Genomic DNA, 17,778 nt, shown 5'->3' on the forward strand with positions numbered 1-17,778 from the left:
TGGCAGAATGTAACTCATTATTTCAAAAATGAACTGTAAAGAGGACATTTATCTAGGAATAGCTCCATACCCATTGCTGAACTTCTTCCCTTCAAAGAGCAAAAAATGCTTATCCATGCTACTGAGCCCAGAAATGTTATTGTTGAGAATAACATGAGTTGAAACCCAAGTGAGCCTGGTACAACCCAAAGTGTGAAACTTCATGGAGAACCATCTGACCAGGACACTTCTAGAGAAGCTCTTAGGCCCCATGGAGCAGCTAATACTCCATGACATGAGCAAGGACAAGACCAATTCCTAATGACTTTTGAACTCCATGTGTGAGGAGCTTAAAATAAAGAAACAAATTAATCTCTGTTCTACAGACAAGGCATTTTTCAAGGAGCATTTACCAGGGTCTAGGCAGAAGCACAGCCAAATTACTTTTGTTCCAATTGCATAGATCAGTTTTGAAGCACGCTTTTATTCTGTAGAATGTGTTCAAAAATTATCAAGAACATTTCTCACTATTGAAGCCTGATTCTCTATACTATGCTTTATTTTCTGAAGTTTCCTGGAAAGAGTATCCTGGAATGTGAGATCATTTCTTCATTTCTCCCGTGGGACAGACACACGCACACATGCACACACAAATAATAGTAAAAAAATATGTGATGCATATCTTCCGTGGAAACAAACACGCTGCTTTTGGTGTGTACTTTCATGTGTGCACGTAAAGGAAATTGACCTCGGTAAACAAGGCTGTGTTCACAACAGAAAAGTAGAGAGGGCTTTGGAGGGCTTCCTTTCCTGAGTGGTGGCTAGGAGATGCAGCCCCCTCATCCAGAATGTCCACGTTGGTTACTCATTAATGCCTTTCACTGCATTTCTGCCTTTCCCTGCAGTGAAACTCCTGGCACACCACAGAGCCAACTTGTTGCATCTGTCCCCGGCGAGCCCAGATCCGGTCACCGTGGCACCCAGGTGCCCCAGTGACCGGGGGCTGTGGGGCGGCTGCTGACTGCCCGTGTCTTTGTTTTGTTACATCAGCAAGATGTAGTGCCATGCTCTGTCTTTCCGCGGGCTGTTTTTTTTGCTGTGCCTTCAACCTTCTCCCTCCTCCTCCCCCAGCTCCGAGCTCTCCGCCCGCAGAGCGCCCCTCCTCCCGGGCTGCCTCCCCTCCCTCTCCCCTCCTCTCGCACAGTCAGAGGCTTGAAAACTTCTTAAAAGCTCTCCCAGTGTTCCAACTTGAAAAAACTTTTACGAGGTATCAGCACTTTTCTTTCATTAGTGGGGAAGGAAGGATGAAAAATACAAAACAGCAGTAGACTTTTAAACTTTAAATAGACAGGTCTGAGTGCCTGAACGTGCTCTTCCATTTTAGTTTAACCCTCCAAAGAAGTGCTCTGATCCATTTTCACTGCTGATCAGCAAGGGTAAGTTTAAAGTTTTATTTTTTCATCATTTTATGGATCCTTTTTCCTTTTTTTTTTTTTCTGAAAATACTTATTTTCTTTTTTCTTTTTTTTTTTTTTCCTCTCCACCCTAAGAATTCTGCGTTATTGCGTTGAGGGTTGAACTTGTTTAAAAACACACATCTCTAAACAGCGTAGATTCTCTCTTAAAGCGGTAAATTCCAGCTTGGAAGAATTCTTTGCTTTCTTTTGTCACATTTCTCTGCATTTCTAGAAGTGCTACACTTTTACAACTCGTAGCCTTGTTCAGCCGAAGGAGGAACTGCGGCGAAGTTGCGAGTGCCGGGCTGAGCAGACTTGTTGCTGCCACAAGCGATCTCTCCCCTCCACTGCTCTCGGGCTATCTCAGCTCCTTTAAGAAAAAGCCGAGGTGCGCTCTCCTCTGCTCTACCGAAATTGCATCAGAAGTTAGTAACAGGGAGACCTTAACTTGGATGCGTCCCATTCCTTCCCCACACGTTTTGCTTTCATATGGAAATCCTGATTGATGCCTGATAGTTTGAGCAGAGTAAGCTTCTTAATTAGATGGCTTGTTAAAGTGCTGCAGCTACTGAAGTGGTGACTTTCACGTGGTCTTCCTGATAAGTTTTTTTCCCTTTTTCTTTTAAAATAGATGTGATAAAATCCAGACACGGGTTATGGATTTTTAACCTGGTTTGTATATAGTTACTCTGTTTTAGCAACCTCAGTGAGGGATTTTAGAGAAGGAATGTGGGATATCATGATATGCCTTACCACGCTGGCAATGTCTGTGAAAGTCTTGGGTAGATATAAATGAAAATTGTCTAGGAAGGACTGTACATAATCCGCATATGACACATTCCCTGTATAATACCTCAAAGACTTAATTGTCTAAATGCAGAGGGAAAAATACTTGAGCAGCATCTCTTGGAGAACCAAAAACCTTTTCATGTTGGGAGACTTGGAGTGATTCCTCATAGCAGTAGTTAAAAAGCAGCACGAGGAAGGAGAAAAAAGAGCCTTCAGCTGAAAGACAGACGAAGCAGAGAGTCTATCTTATCGAGTAACACATGAACAAGGATATTGTGTGCTTATATGTGTCCTCATATTTTGCCTTGAGATAACCAGCAAGCCTCATGGAGCAGCATATTTCCTCTGAGGATTTCATGTTTGTATGTGATACTTTTGATGAAAACCCTGGTAATGAGCACAAAAATGGGATATGGACACCTTTTGCCTGACGTCCGTCCCTGTGTATGCGCGCGTGTTTGTGTGCGCATGGGGAGCAAGTTAGGGGACGTGCGTGAAGCTTTCATCCTGCCATTTTTAACATCTGGACAGCACACTACGCGGCAGAATTTAAGCCTCTAGTCTTTGGGATGTTTACTGAAGTGTTTCCTTCAGAAACTTCAAAGCCAAACACTGGCGCTGACCCACGATACCTAACGAGCACTCGAATGGCAGAAAGGCAAGGGCAGGCTGGGATCAGGAGAGGGAAGAGAGGGATGGACACAAGGGATTTGATTTGCAACATAAAGCTGAACGCTTATACACACAGGAGCGCAGACAGATTTAACACTCTAAAGTTATCTCAGCTCTCATATTATGCAAGCCCAAGAGATTAGTTTTATTTGTCTCTGCAATGAACCAGGGCCAAGGATTCCTGTGGGTATGGGGAAGGTTAGAGGACATTGAGCAATGCATCTGTTTCATTAGATACATTGCTGTCTTGCTCCCCAATCTCTGGTATCTCCTTCCCATGTTACTCACTGAATTTGTCTCCTGTAGAGGCACTTGGACTGTTGTTTGTGCCATTTATGTACTTAGACATCCATATTTCAAGATTCTCAAGCAGGAGCATCAGAGGACCTGAGGCCCCCTCAGGGAATTCAGCGTTCCTTCCCTTAATTCCAAAGTGAGTCAGGAGAGGGATGAATCTGAGCATTAACACAGAGGATAGACCTGACTTGTACAACTAGGGAACATCTAAGAAAGTGCTTACAGTTGCCTTTGCAAATACGCTTTAAAATTAAATTAGGTGTGGAGGGTACAAGATGGGAAAGGCAGAGGCTATGAGGTACATCTGGTAGTGACTGACCACCAGCAGTACTGGCAGACAAAGGAAAAAACATTTAAAGTGTTGTGACACTTTAAATTCTAGTTACTGCAACCATTTTGTGCGCAACCTTTGTCCTGTGGCTGAAATGAACTGAAGCTCATCTGCAGACCTATATATGAGCTACACCTTCCCAAGGGAATGTCTGCAAGGCATTTGCTTATTTTTATAAGATTTTTGAAACTAGCCTTCATTGTTCCAGCAGGTCCAAACCCAATGAGTTGTACATCTCAGCTTCTTTGTGATGCATGTTACTTTTGGGAAATGCTCAAGCTGATTTATGTTCAGGGTTGTCTAGGTGTGTGCGAGCACAAATAAAAAATTAGAAAATGTTGAAAACCAAAGCTTTGGCCTATTTCCCAATTACTTCAGCTGCACAATGCCACTTTAGAACCCACTCTAACTCTTGCTGCTCTTCCATCCACTGGCATGTGACCTTCTAACACTGTAGTCAGACCTAGGACATTACAACAGCACTGAGTTTGCATTATTCTTCTTGGAAAATATGAACCAGATGACATGATGAATGCCATCCATAAAAAATAGTTCTAGAATTTCTTAATTGTGGCTTACAAATCAAATGTCTTATATAAGTGGTCATCCTAAACCCGTGCAGATGAATGCTGTCAGATCTCCTGCTGTTCTACGGATTTTTTTTCCCTGCCTTTACCCACACACAGTAGGACCTGGAAGAAATCCATCTTTTAAAGACTGCTGGATTTTAATGCTAGCAGTAGTCTGCCTCAGAGAAGGTTATGATCCTCTGAAGTATTAATCAGGAGGAACTCATGAAATGCACGTACTCATCATCAGCCGTATCCTTAAACTCCTGAAGTAATGAACTTGTATGAATTGAATAGGCCAGCCTGTGTCATTCAGTGGACTCCTTTAAGTTATTTGGAAGTGTTAAAACAAGCTAAAGACAGAAAGCTAAAGAGCTATTTTTAAAGGTTGTCTGCCAACCATTTCAAGCTAATTACAAAGCTAGAATACTTAAGTACCTGTTTGATACAAAACCTCTTTTTGTACCTGATAAACAGATTTGTAATCGGTTAATAAAACTGGTCTTTCAGTGCCCTGAAAGTAAACAAGTTAGATCCGATGAATGAATTTTCTCTACAACAAAGCAAAGTACTGTGTTTCATAAAGCAATGGAATCCACTTAAGAAAAGGAATAATATATTTGTGCCACCACAAGGTTATCTGATTAACAGTACAATGTTTTGAATTGATGTGGTTTTTTTTATCACTGGCAAAGGCTAGCATGTAACTGATCTCTTTTTAAAAAAGTTGCTTTTCAGAACTATGTATGAGTAATTCAAGCATGGAATGTTTCCTCCTGGAGTTTATATTGCCAGCGGACACAAATGAAACTTAGCAATTTTGCATGCTGAAGCAAATTAAAAAAATAGGGAGTAAATTCTCCAAATACTGCAGGTGTGGGATTAAGTAGGTCAAAACTGAAGTAAATCATATTGCATTAATGAACCAGAGAGGAGTGTAATTAGAAAACAAACAACACATAACTGCCTAGAAATAACATATCCTCTGTTTTCTTAATCAGGCTTTCAATCTGAAATAACATTTAGACAGTAAAAAAAGTACGTCGAGTCTGAGGAAAGTCTGTTAACCCAATAGTTTCTAGTCACTGGAAAGCTGACTAATTAAATCAAGAAGCTGTTTCTTGAAAAAGGCTCCTTCTGTCCCCTTGCACTAGGACATGGAGCAAATAACTTGCCTTGAAAACAAACTTCACGTGTTGTATAGTTACAGGCTGTTCTCTGTTTTAACAATCTCTGCCTGAGGAGGAACGTGGTCACATTTCATTCCAGACTTTCCAGGGACCTCCACACTCCTTCTCTGCCGCTCCAGCCCAAAAAGACAAACTCAGTTTTTCTGGGAAGGATGAAAGCTGAGGATGGCTGAGGGGATGTGTCAGAGACAAACATGCTCTGTTTGCTCCTCCCAGCAGAAGCTTCCAGTTTTAAAAGTTTGAAGCAGGCCTGATCCTTTGATGGGGCTTTATTCATGAGAAGAGCTAATTACATGAGGAAGGGTCAACAGGCTGCAGTGGCTGCTCCAGAGCCAGCTGTTAAGGCAGATGGAGGAAATGGCCCTGGGATATTTTTCAGGGGTTCAAAGATAATTGACATCTCAGAGCTATCAGAGCGAGTACTTTAAACACTCGTCTTCCATTACTCTCTCTCAGACTCGGTGGCAGGAATGGTGTGTTTTTATTTGGCATCTATTGTTATGTTTGAGTCTGCCAGATTTATGATATTGTGTTCCCAGTGACTCACCACTTCTTGAAAGCAAGTCTCCTTGGTGCTAAAATTTCCCATTTTATGAATTATCCAAAAAGCCCATATTCTATAAATGACCTTCACTAGGGAATATATCCATGATGCAGTGGGGAGGAAATAATTTGGACATTATCAAAACTGTTAATACCAGGAAGGGATTACTCAGCATCCATGGAACAAATATCTGTGCCCTGCAGCATTCACATTAAAAGGGAAACTTCATGATTATTTTTCGTTTTAAGTTCCTGATTTCATATGATTTCATGCTTTTTCATGTCGGGCAAGTTAAAACATGTTTTAATAAGATTACCATTCTCCAGCTGATAAAAATCTATAGTGAAATTTGTTTTTCCTAGGAATCTAGAACATCAAGCAAATGATTTCATTTCTTTTATGCCATTCTGTGTGTTTCCACATATCCAGAAAAGCTGCCTGTGTCCCAGAAACGAGCACTTTAAAACTCAAGTCAGGAAAGGCACTTTAAACTTGCAGTGTTCAACACTTGGAATGCAAATTACAAGCCAGGAGTCGCCTTACAAACAGAGCATATTTACCTTTTTTTTTCTTCCTAAATCTTTTCCTTTCAAAACAAAGAAGGAATTTAAATACACAAAGATGCAAATACAAACCTGAAACTCCAATGAATTAAGCAAATCACAGATAAAAAGGAAACCAGTTCCTCCAATATGGTAACATGCTGTGTTTCATGTATTTACAATTTTTTGTTCCTTCATAAAACTATAGGTAAAGAATGCTTTCTTTGATCTTCATGATGCAAATACTAATGTATGAGCTTAATTTAGACAGCAAATGCTTTTTCTGAAGTTTAGTAGAGTATAAACTTGGCATCATTAGGAACTATACCCTTAAATGTATTGCATAGTATGAAGTTACAGGCAGAAGCTCAGTTTAATATTGCTTGTAGGAAAAACAGTATGTGTTTTGCAAAGGTAGAATTTTAGGAATGTGACCCCAATATTAACCTAAGCTAACCTATCGTATTTAGGCTATACTGTGGTTTGCTTTTTTAGTACCTGAAAAAGTGAACATAAAAATTACATTGAATGATCAATCTTCACTGAAACTGAGAAATCTTTCATATAATCCTATTTAGGTAGTGCTACTACTTATTCCACACCCTGCTTCAGCTGTATGTCACATCTGTTTTTCACCTAAGGCAGGTGTAGGTCATAGAACTGAGGCTGCCATCAAGGAAGCTGAGCCAACCACACTGATCGCTGTGGGTTATCATGGGCTTCCTGAAAACTGGAGTGAAATTAGGAACTTTTTCTACTGTGTTCTGAGACATTGTGTTACTTTCTCTTTTCAGTTTTCCTGACTTCCCACTTCACCTGCAGACTTACTAAAACTCCAGTTTCTCTTCAGATTGTGTAAAATACATTAATTGCAACATAACTGACACCACTGCTCTATTAGCATTGATCAGTGATTTAGTGTGTCAAAGGTATTAAAGCTCTGACTTAACCCTTGCTGTTTTTTTCCTTTGTGTCCTTGTTTAGCCAGCATCCTGTGAAGATGGGTGATTGGAGTGCCTTGGGAAAACTTCTTGACAAAGTTCAAGCCTACTCTACTGCAGGAGGGAAAGTGTGGCTGTCTGTCCTCTTCATTTTCCGAATCTTGCTATTGGGAACAGCAGTTGAATCTGCTTGGGGAGATGAACAGTCTGCATTCCGGTGTAACACTCAACAGCCTGGTTGTGAGAACGTCTGCTATGACAAGTCCTTTCCTATCTCCCATGTACGCTTTTGGGTTCTGCAGATCATATTTGTGTCTGTACCGACCCTTTTGTACCTGGCACATGTGTTCTATGTAATGAGGAAAGAAGAGAAACTGAACAAAAGAGAAGAAGAGCTTAAAGTAGTGGCAAATGATGGTGTTAATGTGGATATGCATCTCAAGCAAATAGAAATTAAGAAATTCAAGTATGGGATTGAAGAGCATGGCAAAGTGAAGATGCGTGGGGGACTGCTCCGTACTTATATCATCAGCATCCTGTTTAAATCTGTCTTCGAGGTGGCTTTCTTGCTCATACAGTGGTACATTTACGGGTTTAGCCTGAATGCCATCTACACCTGTGAGCGAGACCCATGCCCACACAGAGTGGACTGTTTCCTCTCCCGTCCAACTGAGAAAACCATCTTCATCCTCTTCATGCTGGTGGTGTCCTTGGTGTCTCTTGCCTTGAACATCATTGAGCTTTTTTACGTGTTCTTCAAGGGTGTCAAGGATCGTGTGAAAGGGAAAACCGACCCCTACTCCCACAGCGGTGCCATGAGCCCTTCCAAGGACTGTGGCTCTCCCAAATATGCTTATTACAATGGCTGCTCGTCCCCCACCGCCCCCTTGTCTCCCATGTCTCCCCCGGGGTACAAGCTTGTCACTGGAGACAGGAACAACTCCTCCTGTCGCAACTACAATAAGCAAGCCAGCGAGCAAAACTGGGCCAACTACAGCGCGGAGCAGAACAGAATGGGGCAGGCTGGCAGCACCATCTCCAACTCGCACGCCCAGCCCTTCGACTTCTCCGATGAGCACCAGAACACGAAAAAACTGGCGTCAGGACATGAGCTGCAGCCCCTCACCATTGTGGACCAGAGGCCTCCCAGCAGAGCCAGCAGCCGAGCCAGCAGCAGGCCTCGACCTGACGACCTGGAGATCTAAGCTTCTTGATGCAGTACTTGCTCAACTACGAAACGACGTGCGTTGGAAGATGCCGTCAGTGCTGATCTTGTTCCAGTGGAGGTGGTACTTAACAGTCTCAAGCAGGAGATTTTAACAATCATAAAAGAAAAAAAAAGCAAAACAAACAAGCAAACAAACTTTTAAAATACTTGCTGGTTCTTTGGGGGGTGTGGGGTTGGTGTGGGGTGGTACACTACACATTGGTATTTAATGTAGCTGGTTTAAAGAATTTAAATACTAAAAAAAAAAAGGAAAAAAATAGGTAGTACTAAGATAAAGGGCTGTTTTTCTAGAAAGGCTGTAAATATCCGAGTGTATGTGTATGTGTGTACTATCATGTTTGTTTCTAAAGATTCTTCTGTAATACTAAAACCCAATAATAACTGAACTCACATTTGTCAGGGTGAAGTGCTACCTGAAGAAGATGAAAACATTTTTCCTATTCAGCATGCAAAAAAGTCCAGGATTGCCTCTGATCATTTCCCTGTCAAGAACATTCCATTCTTAGAAAGTGCACTTTGAAGGTAAAATTTCCTACATGGTCCTCCAGGTTGTTGGAAGCCTCCTGTGAGGACAATTTACAGTCTTTGAGTCGTTCAATTCAAATTTCAGGCATGGCCCACCAAGAAATTCTTTGGTCACCTGCTCTTCCAGCCCTTCATGCAGGTGTATTTTGTGATGTGCGTAAATGGGATGGCTCCACATACGTGGAACCGGCAACGACACAGTCTTGCCCACAGCAATACTTGTGTCCTGCTACTTATGTAGTCTCTTTAGTATTATATAAAACACAGTTTGCTGCCACTTGCAAATTTAAGCATCAAGACAAGCAAGCAACTGCCTTTAGTGAATTTTATCACACCTTCATACGTACCAAGGGTGTACGTATGTGTGTGGATATGGAGGTAAAGGTATACACAAAACACCCTCAGAAGCATAGGCTGAGAAATAAACGCACACAGGTTACTTGCAGTTGACACTTTCTCATGGATGTTGTGAAGATCTGGGCCACTATGGTGTTTACATTCTCTGGTTCCTTCAATGTAAGTGAAGCACACGTTGTTATATTTTTTTTAATTCTATAAAATATTTTCCATGTATCCTAAATGGATGCTCTTTTAAAAATAAAAATAAAAAAATCTAAAGGGCCTAATCCTGGATGTCTTGCTCTGGAAAATCTCTCCTTCAAGTTGTTGGGAGTTTTGCCTCAACAAATCTGCAGGATCAAGCCCAAGATGTAGCGAACCATGTTCTTGCTGGCATGAATGATTTTCTTTTGTAGAAGTTAGGGGTGGAAAAGACCCATTAGGTCATCTAGCCAATCTCCCTGATAGGTAATAATGATGCTTGAATGATAGAAGATGTAGTACTGTAAGCAAGCTTTAGTCTTTTATGTGAGAAACTTAGAAGTGCTTTGTGCTGGATTAATAATAAAATATGCCTAAATGGCTTTTGCAGTAACTGGTATTTTTCTTGTTCTAAATATTCATATTTACTGAACTGCAATGTTCACTGAGTTTGACAGTTAGGTCTTTCTAGATGGCTCTAGCAACTTTAGTGTTTACAGTTAGATTATGTTTGAAATGCAAGTGAAGTTGAAAGGATTTTTAAAGAGTACAATTCTAGCTAATTTATTTGAAATATATGCTAAAGAAATCTACCAGTTTCTTCAAATGCATAGACTCTTAGCTGAACACAGATTGACCAAGGAAATACATAACTTGGTTTCATTTTGCAGCAACACAGATAAATTGTTTCATTCAATACATTATAATAATTTGTTTGACATTCCATGTTAAACTACTGTTGTCTTCAACTTCATTGCATGTATGCAACCATAGTTTGTCAGATCATGTTGTCTGGAGAACATTAGTCAATAAAGTTTTAATTTAGTATAAATACATTTGTTAATTGTCTTTTACTGTTTCATATGTCCATAGATATCTTTAGTTTCAGGCTTTTAATCCAAGCTCATTCCTCCCTTATTCATTTTTCCCCAGTCACTGCATTTCAGAACCATCCTTTATTTAATCCATCTGGATTTGCTTTGAACTGAAATTCCACAGGGCCACATTCAGACACCCTCACAACAACTTCAAAAACAAGCATTGTCTCTGCCACTCCTGAAACAAAGTAATGTTCAGCATGAACAAATCTTGCTAAGAGTCAGAAAATGTATATTTATTTGCAAACTATTATAAAAATTACAGTCCTAAAAGATTGTCACATAATTTCTCAAGCAATTTTTATATATGGCTTAGATTTAACATTATGAAATCATTGCATCTTGTTTACATTTCCCCATGTCATCAGATTGCTCAAGTGACAGGCAGTTTCAATTTCTGAAATTAAAAACTCATTTTTTCAAGCTCATTAGGAGAAAGGTACTGATTTTGATAAGGCTAGGATTTTGCATATTGCTTCTCCTGCTTCACCTTTTATGTCCCCATTACTAATAAAGTCATACAGTGCTTGGCTTTTCAGGATTGGACTCTAGATGTAAGGTGGTTCAACTCTTTCTTTTATTTAAAAAATGAAAATATAATGGTCATGTGATTATCATAAAAGGTTTTACTTTCAAATTTGCTTGTTATTTTAAGTCCAAATTCTTCCCCTTCTTATTAGTAAAGATGGGTGAAAGAGCAAGGCAGTGGTAGTGGATTTATAGCTCTGAGAGATACTACAGAAGTACCAGCATGAGGAATTACTCCTTGAAGTTTTCCTTAAATTATAACAATGAGTCATATTTAAGCTGGCTTGTCCTAGTTCGTCTGCACAAATGGAAGGGCATTCCAAGCATTTTGTAACAGTCATGTCCTTGGAAAGGTGGACACCACAACATTCAGAGAAGGGCTCACCCTGAGATAAAATGCAGTGTCTCCTAGACAGGCTGAATGTCAGGTATGTCCCATGGGGCATCTTGGACAACTGAAATAATTTCAATGCCAAGGCTCTCTGAGTGATTTTTTTTGTGGTAGTGCAGGTGTGTGCATGTGTAGCGTAAAGACATCCCAGAGGCTACTTTTCCCATCTAGATTTATTTCTGGGAACAGCATTTATTATACACTTCAAAGTCATCATAATTTTGTATGCCATTCATCTAGTTCTTTATGCTCTTTCTCCCAGTGCATCCCTGCAGCAGTATTTGCTTTGTCTGCAGGTGACACAAAATAAGCTGTGATACAATGCTAGCACACACTTCTCAGCCTTTGTAGAAGGACATGTTAGATATTGATTTCAAACTGGAAAATATGCAAAAATACAATCTCTGAAGGTAATTAAAAACATAAAGCCTAAATTCACACCCTGTTAATTATTTTTAAATTGTGTTTGTGTTTTGTGCAGCAGTATTTTGCAAAAAAGGCAAATCATCTTAAGTCTTCCACCCTATCCCAGCAATTTGAAATGTTTTTAAAGAGTAAAGTTAGAAGGAAAAGTTACAGACAGCCTAAAATCTATATGTATATCATGTAATTTCAAGATGTTTTAAATACTGTGAGCACACACTGTATTTCCTAATTTAGAAATTCTGTTTCCATATTTAAAGTGGAAACTAAAGTGGAGTTTGAGAACCGGAACAAATTATGTGAGCGTACCTTCCTCAGCCACTGAAATCCATCATTTTTAAGGAATGCACTTGTGTCATTTGTCCAGAACCACATCTCCACATCTGTCTGGAGCACTCCTGTGCTACTCAGCAGCAAAACTCTGGCTCAACAGTGCACTACCACCATGCCGCCTTTCCCTCAGACTTTCTCTACAGCTTGGTATTGATTAAAACAGAGGGAAAAAAATAGTGATGTAAGGAGTAGAGTTTTTCAAGTCAGATGTTGGAGTTCTGAAGTTATCTTGACTGGTTAATCCAGAGTTCTGAATATATTCAGATCAAAAGCTCCTCTAGTTTTGATGGTGTCTATTTTTATTCTGCTGAGACAGAACACTACTTTTAATCCTTCTTGTAATTCCTCCATGATTACCACTGCTCTCTTTTCAAGAATTTAAACAAACTAGGGCAGAAAATAGGATTTATCTTCCTCCTGTAGAAATTTTCCTTTCTATTTACTCCTAATCCAAATCTAGCTGGATTGAGTGTTCTACTGAACCCAACATTTAATGTGCTGTATTATTCAAATAGTCAGATTTAACACAATCTCCTTGAAGATGTCTTGACTTCTCATGCTGCTCATGAGAAGTCATGTTTCTCCAGCCATTGTCCAGCCATTTGCATTAGATCTGCCATAGAGCTCAGATGACAGAGGTGGAATGGATGGCACTTAGAGGATTTCTCTGGCAAAAATACAGTCCTTTGATGATACAGAGCTACTCATTACATTACTTTTATTTCTACTGTCAACATAGATAATAAGGTCAGAAAGATAAGTCATGTCTGAGAAATCACTACCTAGATGTATTATCTGCCTCAGATGCATGAAACTATTTGAGTGTCCTCCATTTTATTTTAACTTATTCTAGCATAATTGCTCCAGAAACATGGGGCTGCAAAATCAGCTCTGCAAAGATGATGACTGCCTTTCCCTGTCTTAAATCATGTGCTTTTGACTGTGCCCAAGGATATATTCACACCCAGACTCTGCCAGTCCTGGAAAAGTGTGTCAGATGTAAATTACATGATGCTAGCACATCACTAGATTGAAACAGGAAGAGCTTATTTGTTCCTGTCCCTATTTAAAAGGTATTTTGAGAGACACAAAAAAAAAAAAAAAAGAATGCTTGTCTTAAACTTATCTTAAATACTTCCTAACCTGGAGCTCTACCAAAGACCCTGTGAAGTAATAAAGATGATGTGGATGTAAACATGTTGAGCATTATCAATGGATACCATGAATATAAACAGTTTAAATAGATCCAGCTGGTCAGTAATGTGGTAAAACCAGCCTCCTCTGAAATGGCTGTGCTCACTCTTTCTGCCTGGCAGCCAAAATGCTGCATCCAGCTTCCTAGCTTTCTGGCATTCACAATGCAAAAGCACCTTGGACAAAGGCAGACATGTTTTTACACAGATTGTTTTGCCTTAACTCCTAAGTGCTGGAGGCAGAGAATCTGGGACAGCCTGTACTGGGTTAGTGATACACTGTCAGGGGAGTCACTGGTGAGAAGTAATGGCTTTTTGGGGATTGTGGCCTCTCCCATCACTTAAAAAGGTCTCTGCTGCTGTGTTGAGGAAATTTGCTCAACAAAATGAGACATGTGGGCTTAGACCAGTATAAAAGGGAAAATGTTCAGACATTTAAATTGCTCCTTGAAACAAGCCTAGACCACAGTGACATGCTTCCCATTAGAACTGACAGAAAAAGCTCACATGAGTTCCAGGATTTCAGTCATTTAAATCAATGCTAAAATTCTTTTCAACATCAAACATAAACAGATTGGACCAAGAAAGATATATAATGACATTTAATTTTCATTTATATAACTGCAGGGGGAAAGCTGATGAGTATAAGCTATGAAATCTTGGATGTGACTACTTAAACATGTGTAATCATACTATTTCCTCACACTGTCTTTTTACTGTAACTTGGTCTAGAGGCAAATTTATGAAAAGTAGTCTAAAGGTTTGCATTTTTTTTACAAAGAGACATAAATTCTGTTAATGTAATGAAATACATTTACATGATGTCCATGTCAAATTTTTGCAGGTTTACATAAGGGAGTGTGGGGTAATATATAATATGCATTTAACTCTTCTGGGCTAGGCAGTTGGGGGGTGAAATTTTAACTTTGTCTCTTCTTATCCTTGTTAGAAAGTTTATTCATATCCCAAGCAACTGAGCAGTTTCTCTGGGAGCTTAGCTTGGGTAGGGGTCTTTTCATCCTCTTCCCTCTCCTTCTTTTTCCATCCATAGTGTAAGTTCCATACTGGAAAACAAGTTGATAACAAAACACTGAAATCAGGGAATAGGTACTATTTCTTTTTTGCATGTCTGCAACTAACTCAATAGGAGAGCAACATGGGAAATAGTTTAAGGCATTAGAAAATCCTCTGGATACTTTAGCATCTGAAAACCACTCGTTCTTGCTGAAACAGGCCTTTTCAGTCTCACCTTCTGCTGAGTCACAGAGTTTGTTGCCTTTGAAGGCTGAAGTACCTTGGCCCAAAATTGAAGTTGCTCTGGAAAAATTCAGACCTTCCCTAATGACCATATTTGCATGCTATTCTCAGTAGTATTTACATATAATAGGACACCCTCCACAGGAAGGCTTCTTCAAAACACAGTCTCTGCTTACACTTTGAATTTCCCTATTCAAAGGGGAATATTCAAAATTATCTATGCATCACTACTTCAAAGTGTTTCACTGGGAGTGCTCTGCCATATATTTGGGAGACTCATCATAGTTGTTTCAAAGCTGAATATATAGCCAGCTGTAAGATTGCCACCTGGGTTTTGCGTGTGGAGGCAAAGTATTACTCAGGCAAGAATCCTACCTGGCCTGACCTAGCATACTTCTGTTGAGGACAAGGAGTTTCTGTTGAGTGATGTGAGATGAAAATCCTTCTCTGAGCTTTACTTAGTTCCTTCTTTTATTCAAGTTCCTGTAGGGTTTTTTCTTTGGAGCATACAGAGGATCCAACCGTGAGTCCATGAGCCTGTGTAACTTTCTGAGGTCTAGGATAATCTCTGAGGAATTTCTTCTGGTTCCATTTTGGTTTTTCCAGCTTGTGGACTTTGAATGGACTGTAGTGCTCAGTCTCTCAATGGTAGGGTAATTGGTGATGGCAAAGGGTGTGTGAGTGGAGAAAGTGGGTCTGGATTGTTTCCCAAAGGATTTCCTATAGAATCAGGGCAAGCTGGTCAATCATCCTTGTCCTGAAAAGTCAATCTGCAAAGGTGTGAAAGGATTCCTGCATTCTGACAGAGGCTTCAACTGTGTGCTGTACTATCCTCTTAATCTCTGTTGTCTTCTTCAGTCCTCCCATACAGCCGTCTTCTCCCACCACCCACTTCTTTTCTGCATCACTTATGCCACCGGTATTTAGTGTTTTGTACTAAAAAAGCTTTCCATATGATTATCTTTTTCCTTGTGTCATGTGCTGGGAACCACTCAAATACCTTAGAAGGACCTGGTCTATTAAATATCTATTAATTAACAAGCTGTTGTATCTCCTATTTCATTTATTTAGAATGAATGCTATCTACTACAAGTTTTGCCTGACAGCTTATGAAGTAATTTTGTATCTGGCCTCATAGGAGCCCAAATTTGCTTCAATCACTTTGTTTTTCATACTATTTTACAATTAAGGAAGATGTCAGAGCAACTCAGAATTCTAGTTATATACCTTAACCAGGTGCAGTGAAAGTGTCAGGACATGGAATTTGTCCAAATCTTCCTCCCACCTTAGTCCTAAAGGGACTCAAATCTAGGCTCCCACTAATGGTTATGTATGCTATATAAACAATAATAATAATCATACCTGGAGTTGCACTGATACAGTGCCTTTCATCTTCAAAGCACTTTGAGAACCCTGTATAATTAGTTTGTTATGGAGTCATCACTGACAATACTGCATGAACCCCAGTACTACACATTGTGAGAGTCAAAGAGAGAATCTGGACAGTCACAGAGACCATACATAACCTCCATATCACTACTAAAAGAAATTGAAAATGCTGAACAAGTATATTTTAACACTTCACACAGGAGGAGGATCCACAACCAGCAGGAAGACAGTCTCCCTATGATAAGGAAACAGGAATGTTTTCTTTGCTGGTAATCTACTACTTCAGATATCTAAACATATTCTAAACACATTTTACCTTGAACTGTGTCTCAGTCAAGTTGGCAGAAGATCACAGGTAGATTATCTCATTGCATGGACTCTTCATATTCATGTAACTAGAATATATCAATTTTTTTAATTTAAAAAGTTTTGACTTGATGAATCCAGAAGGGATGCAGACACAATAAATATAACATTAAATAGATGTTACAAATTTCAATGAGACTCCAAGGGAACAATTTATCTAGAGTTTGCCATTGGCAATTGACAAATGCAATTTTAATATCATAGTATTTTTTCAAGTATTTCCTGTGAGCTTACAACAGGTCCTTGCCAATGTCCAGGGGTTTGCTCTTTAAATCAACTTGGCATTTTCTGGAGATTATCATCCCAACATAAATTTGTAAACAACCTTTTCAAAACTACACCATTAAGAGAAGAGAAGAAAAAAAAAAGCAGCAAGAGTCCATTCAAACTGGTGAGAAAAATAATGCAGAGGAACAGAACATTTTTGTATAAAGGACGCTTGGAGTATCTCAGAACATTACTAATTTTTATTTGCCTCACACTTGTTCACTGCCTAGCATTTATTTTTTCAGCACAAAACCTACTGTTCTTTATTTGCCCATTCCAAATATACTTTTCTTATGGAAGATTCCATAGGACAAAAGGACACAATTTTGCATCATTTTATATATTAATGGTCAAATGAAGAATAATCTTGAGACTAGTTTTCAAAAGTTGTGGTCAGGCAGAGTTACTAGACAGGCAGAAGCAGCTCTGCTTCCCATGCAGTAAATGAATATGTGCTCTCACATGTCTTGATTTTTGCTCCATTTAAAGATCACTGTTTCTTTTTTTAAGAATTGGTGTTCTTCTCTATTATATTTAAATATAATACAAAACCATAAACATAACCATATGTCAGAATGAGGGTTTTACTGATGAATGATGGTTTGGACTCAGACTCTTTGCTTTTATTTTTACTGCTTATTCCATTAGTTTTAATTGAAATGTATTCTCTGTGCATGTTACATTCCGCTTATTTTTAGCTACTCTTGGACTTCTTAAGGAAAAGAAAGCACATGACCTCAAGAGTATGAGAGGTACCTACTAAAGCTGCCTTTTCTCTTTCCCGTGGTGCATCAGTATAGCTTCATCCACATTGCCCACTATATAATAACTATAACATCACCTATGCTCAAACAAGAAAAAATGTTTTGGAAAAGCAGCAAAACAAGGAAAAGGGCTGGGGAAGAGCAAGCAGTGAGATGAATGATTTGGGTAGTTCTTCCAGATTTCAAGCAATCACAGCTGTTTCATTTCTGCAGCAAGAGAAGTTAGTCTTCCACACCAGCTATTTTTACAATGGTGGAGCTGCAGGTCTCTGAGCAGGAGGAAGGAAAGGGAGTGACAAGGCACAGCTACATGAGAGGTGGTGTAGGAAAAAGGTGACAGCCGGAAAACGGATGTTTCAAAAGAAAGAGTTGTACTAAAGTAGAT

The 17,778-nt window shown here is 39.4% G+C and overlaps 1 protein-coding gene across 3 annotated transcripts; it reads left to right on the forward strand.

Annotated features, from left to right (window-relative positions):
• Nucleotides 1-1,129: 1,129 nt before the first annotated feature.
• Nucleotides 1,130-10,436, forward strand: GJA1 (gap junction protein alpha 1). 3 transcript variants are annotated; one of them, XM_064413038.1, is made up of 2 exons: nt 1,130-1,246; nt 7,355-10,436. In XM_064413038.1, exon 2 carries the CDS (start codon nt 7,371-7,373, stop codon nt 8,514-8,516), a length of 1,146 nt encoding a protein of 381 aa, XP_064269108.1. In that variant the 5' UTR covers nt 1,130-1,246; nt 7,355-7,370; the 3' UTR covers nt 8,517-10,436. The 3 variants fall into 3 exon arrangements, with proteins under 3 accessions (XP_064269108.1, XP_064269110.1, XP_064269109.1); XM_064413040.1 differs by having other exon boundaries at nt 1,131-1,415; nt 7,359-10,436; XM_064413039.1 differs by having other exon boundaries at nt 1,132-1,415.
• The last annotated feature ends 7,342 nt before the right edge of the window (nt 10,437-17,778 follow it).

Source organism: Passer domesticus, chromosome 3, assembly GCF_036417665.1.
Source record: "Passer domesticus isolate bPasDom1 chromosome 3, bPasDom1.hap1, whole genome shotgun sequence".
NCBI classification, from domain to species: domain Eukaryota; kingdom Metazoa; phylum Chordata; class Aves; order Passeriformes; family Passeridae; genus Passer; species Passer domesticus.

Bases quoted from the DNA above. Each gene is read 5' to 3' on its own strand.
- GJA1 (XM_064413038.1), top strand. From the start codon at position 7,371: ATGGGTGATTGGAGTGCCTTGGGAAAACTTCTTGACAAAGTTCAAGCC.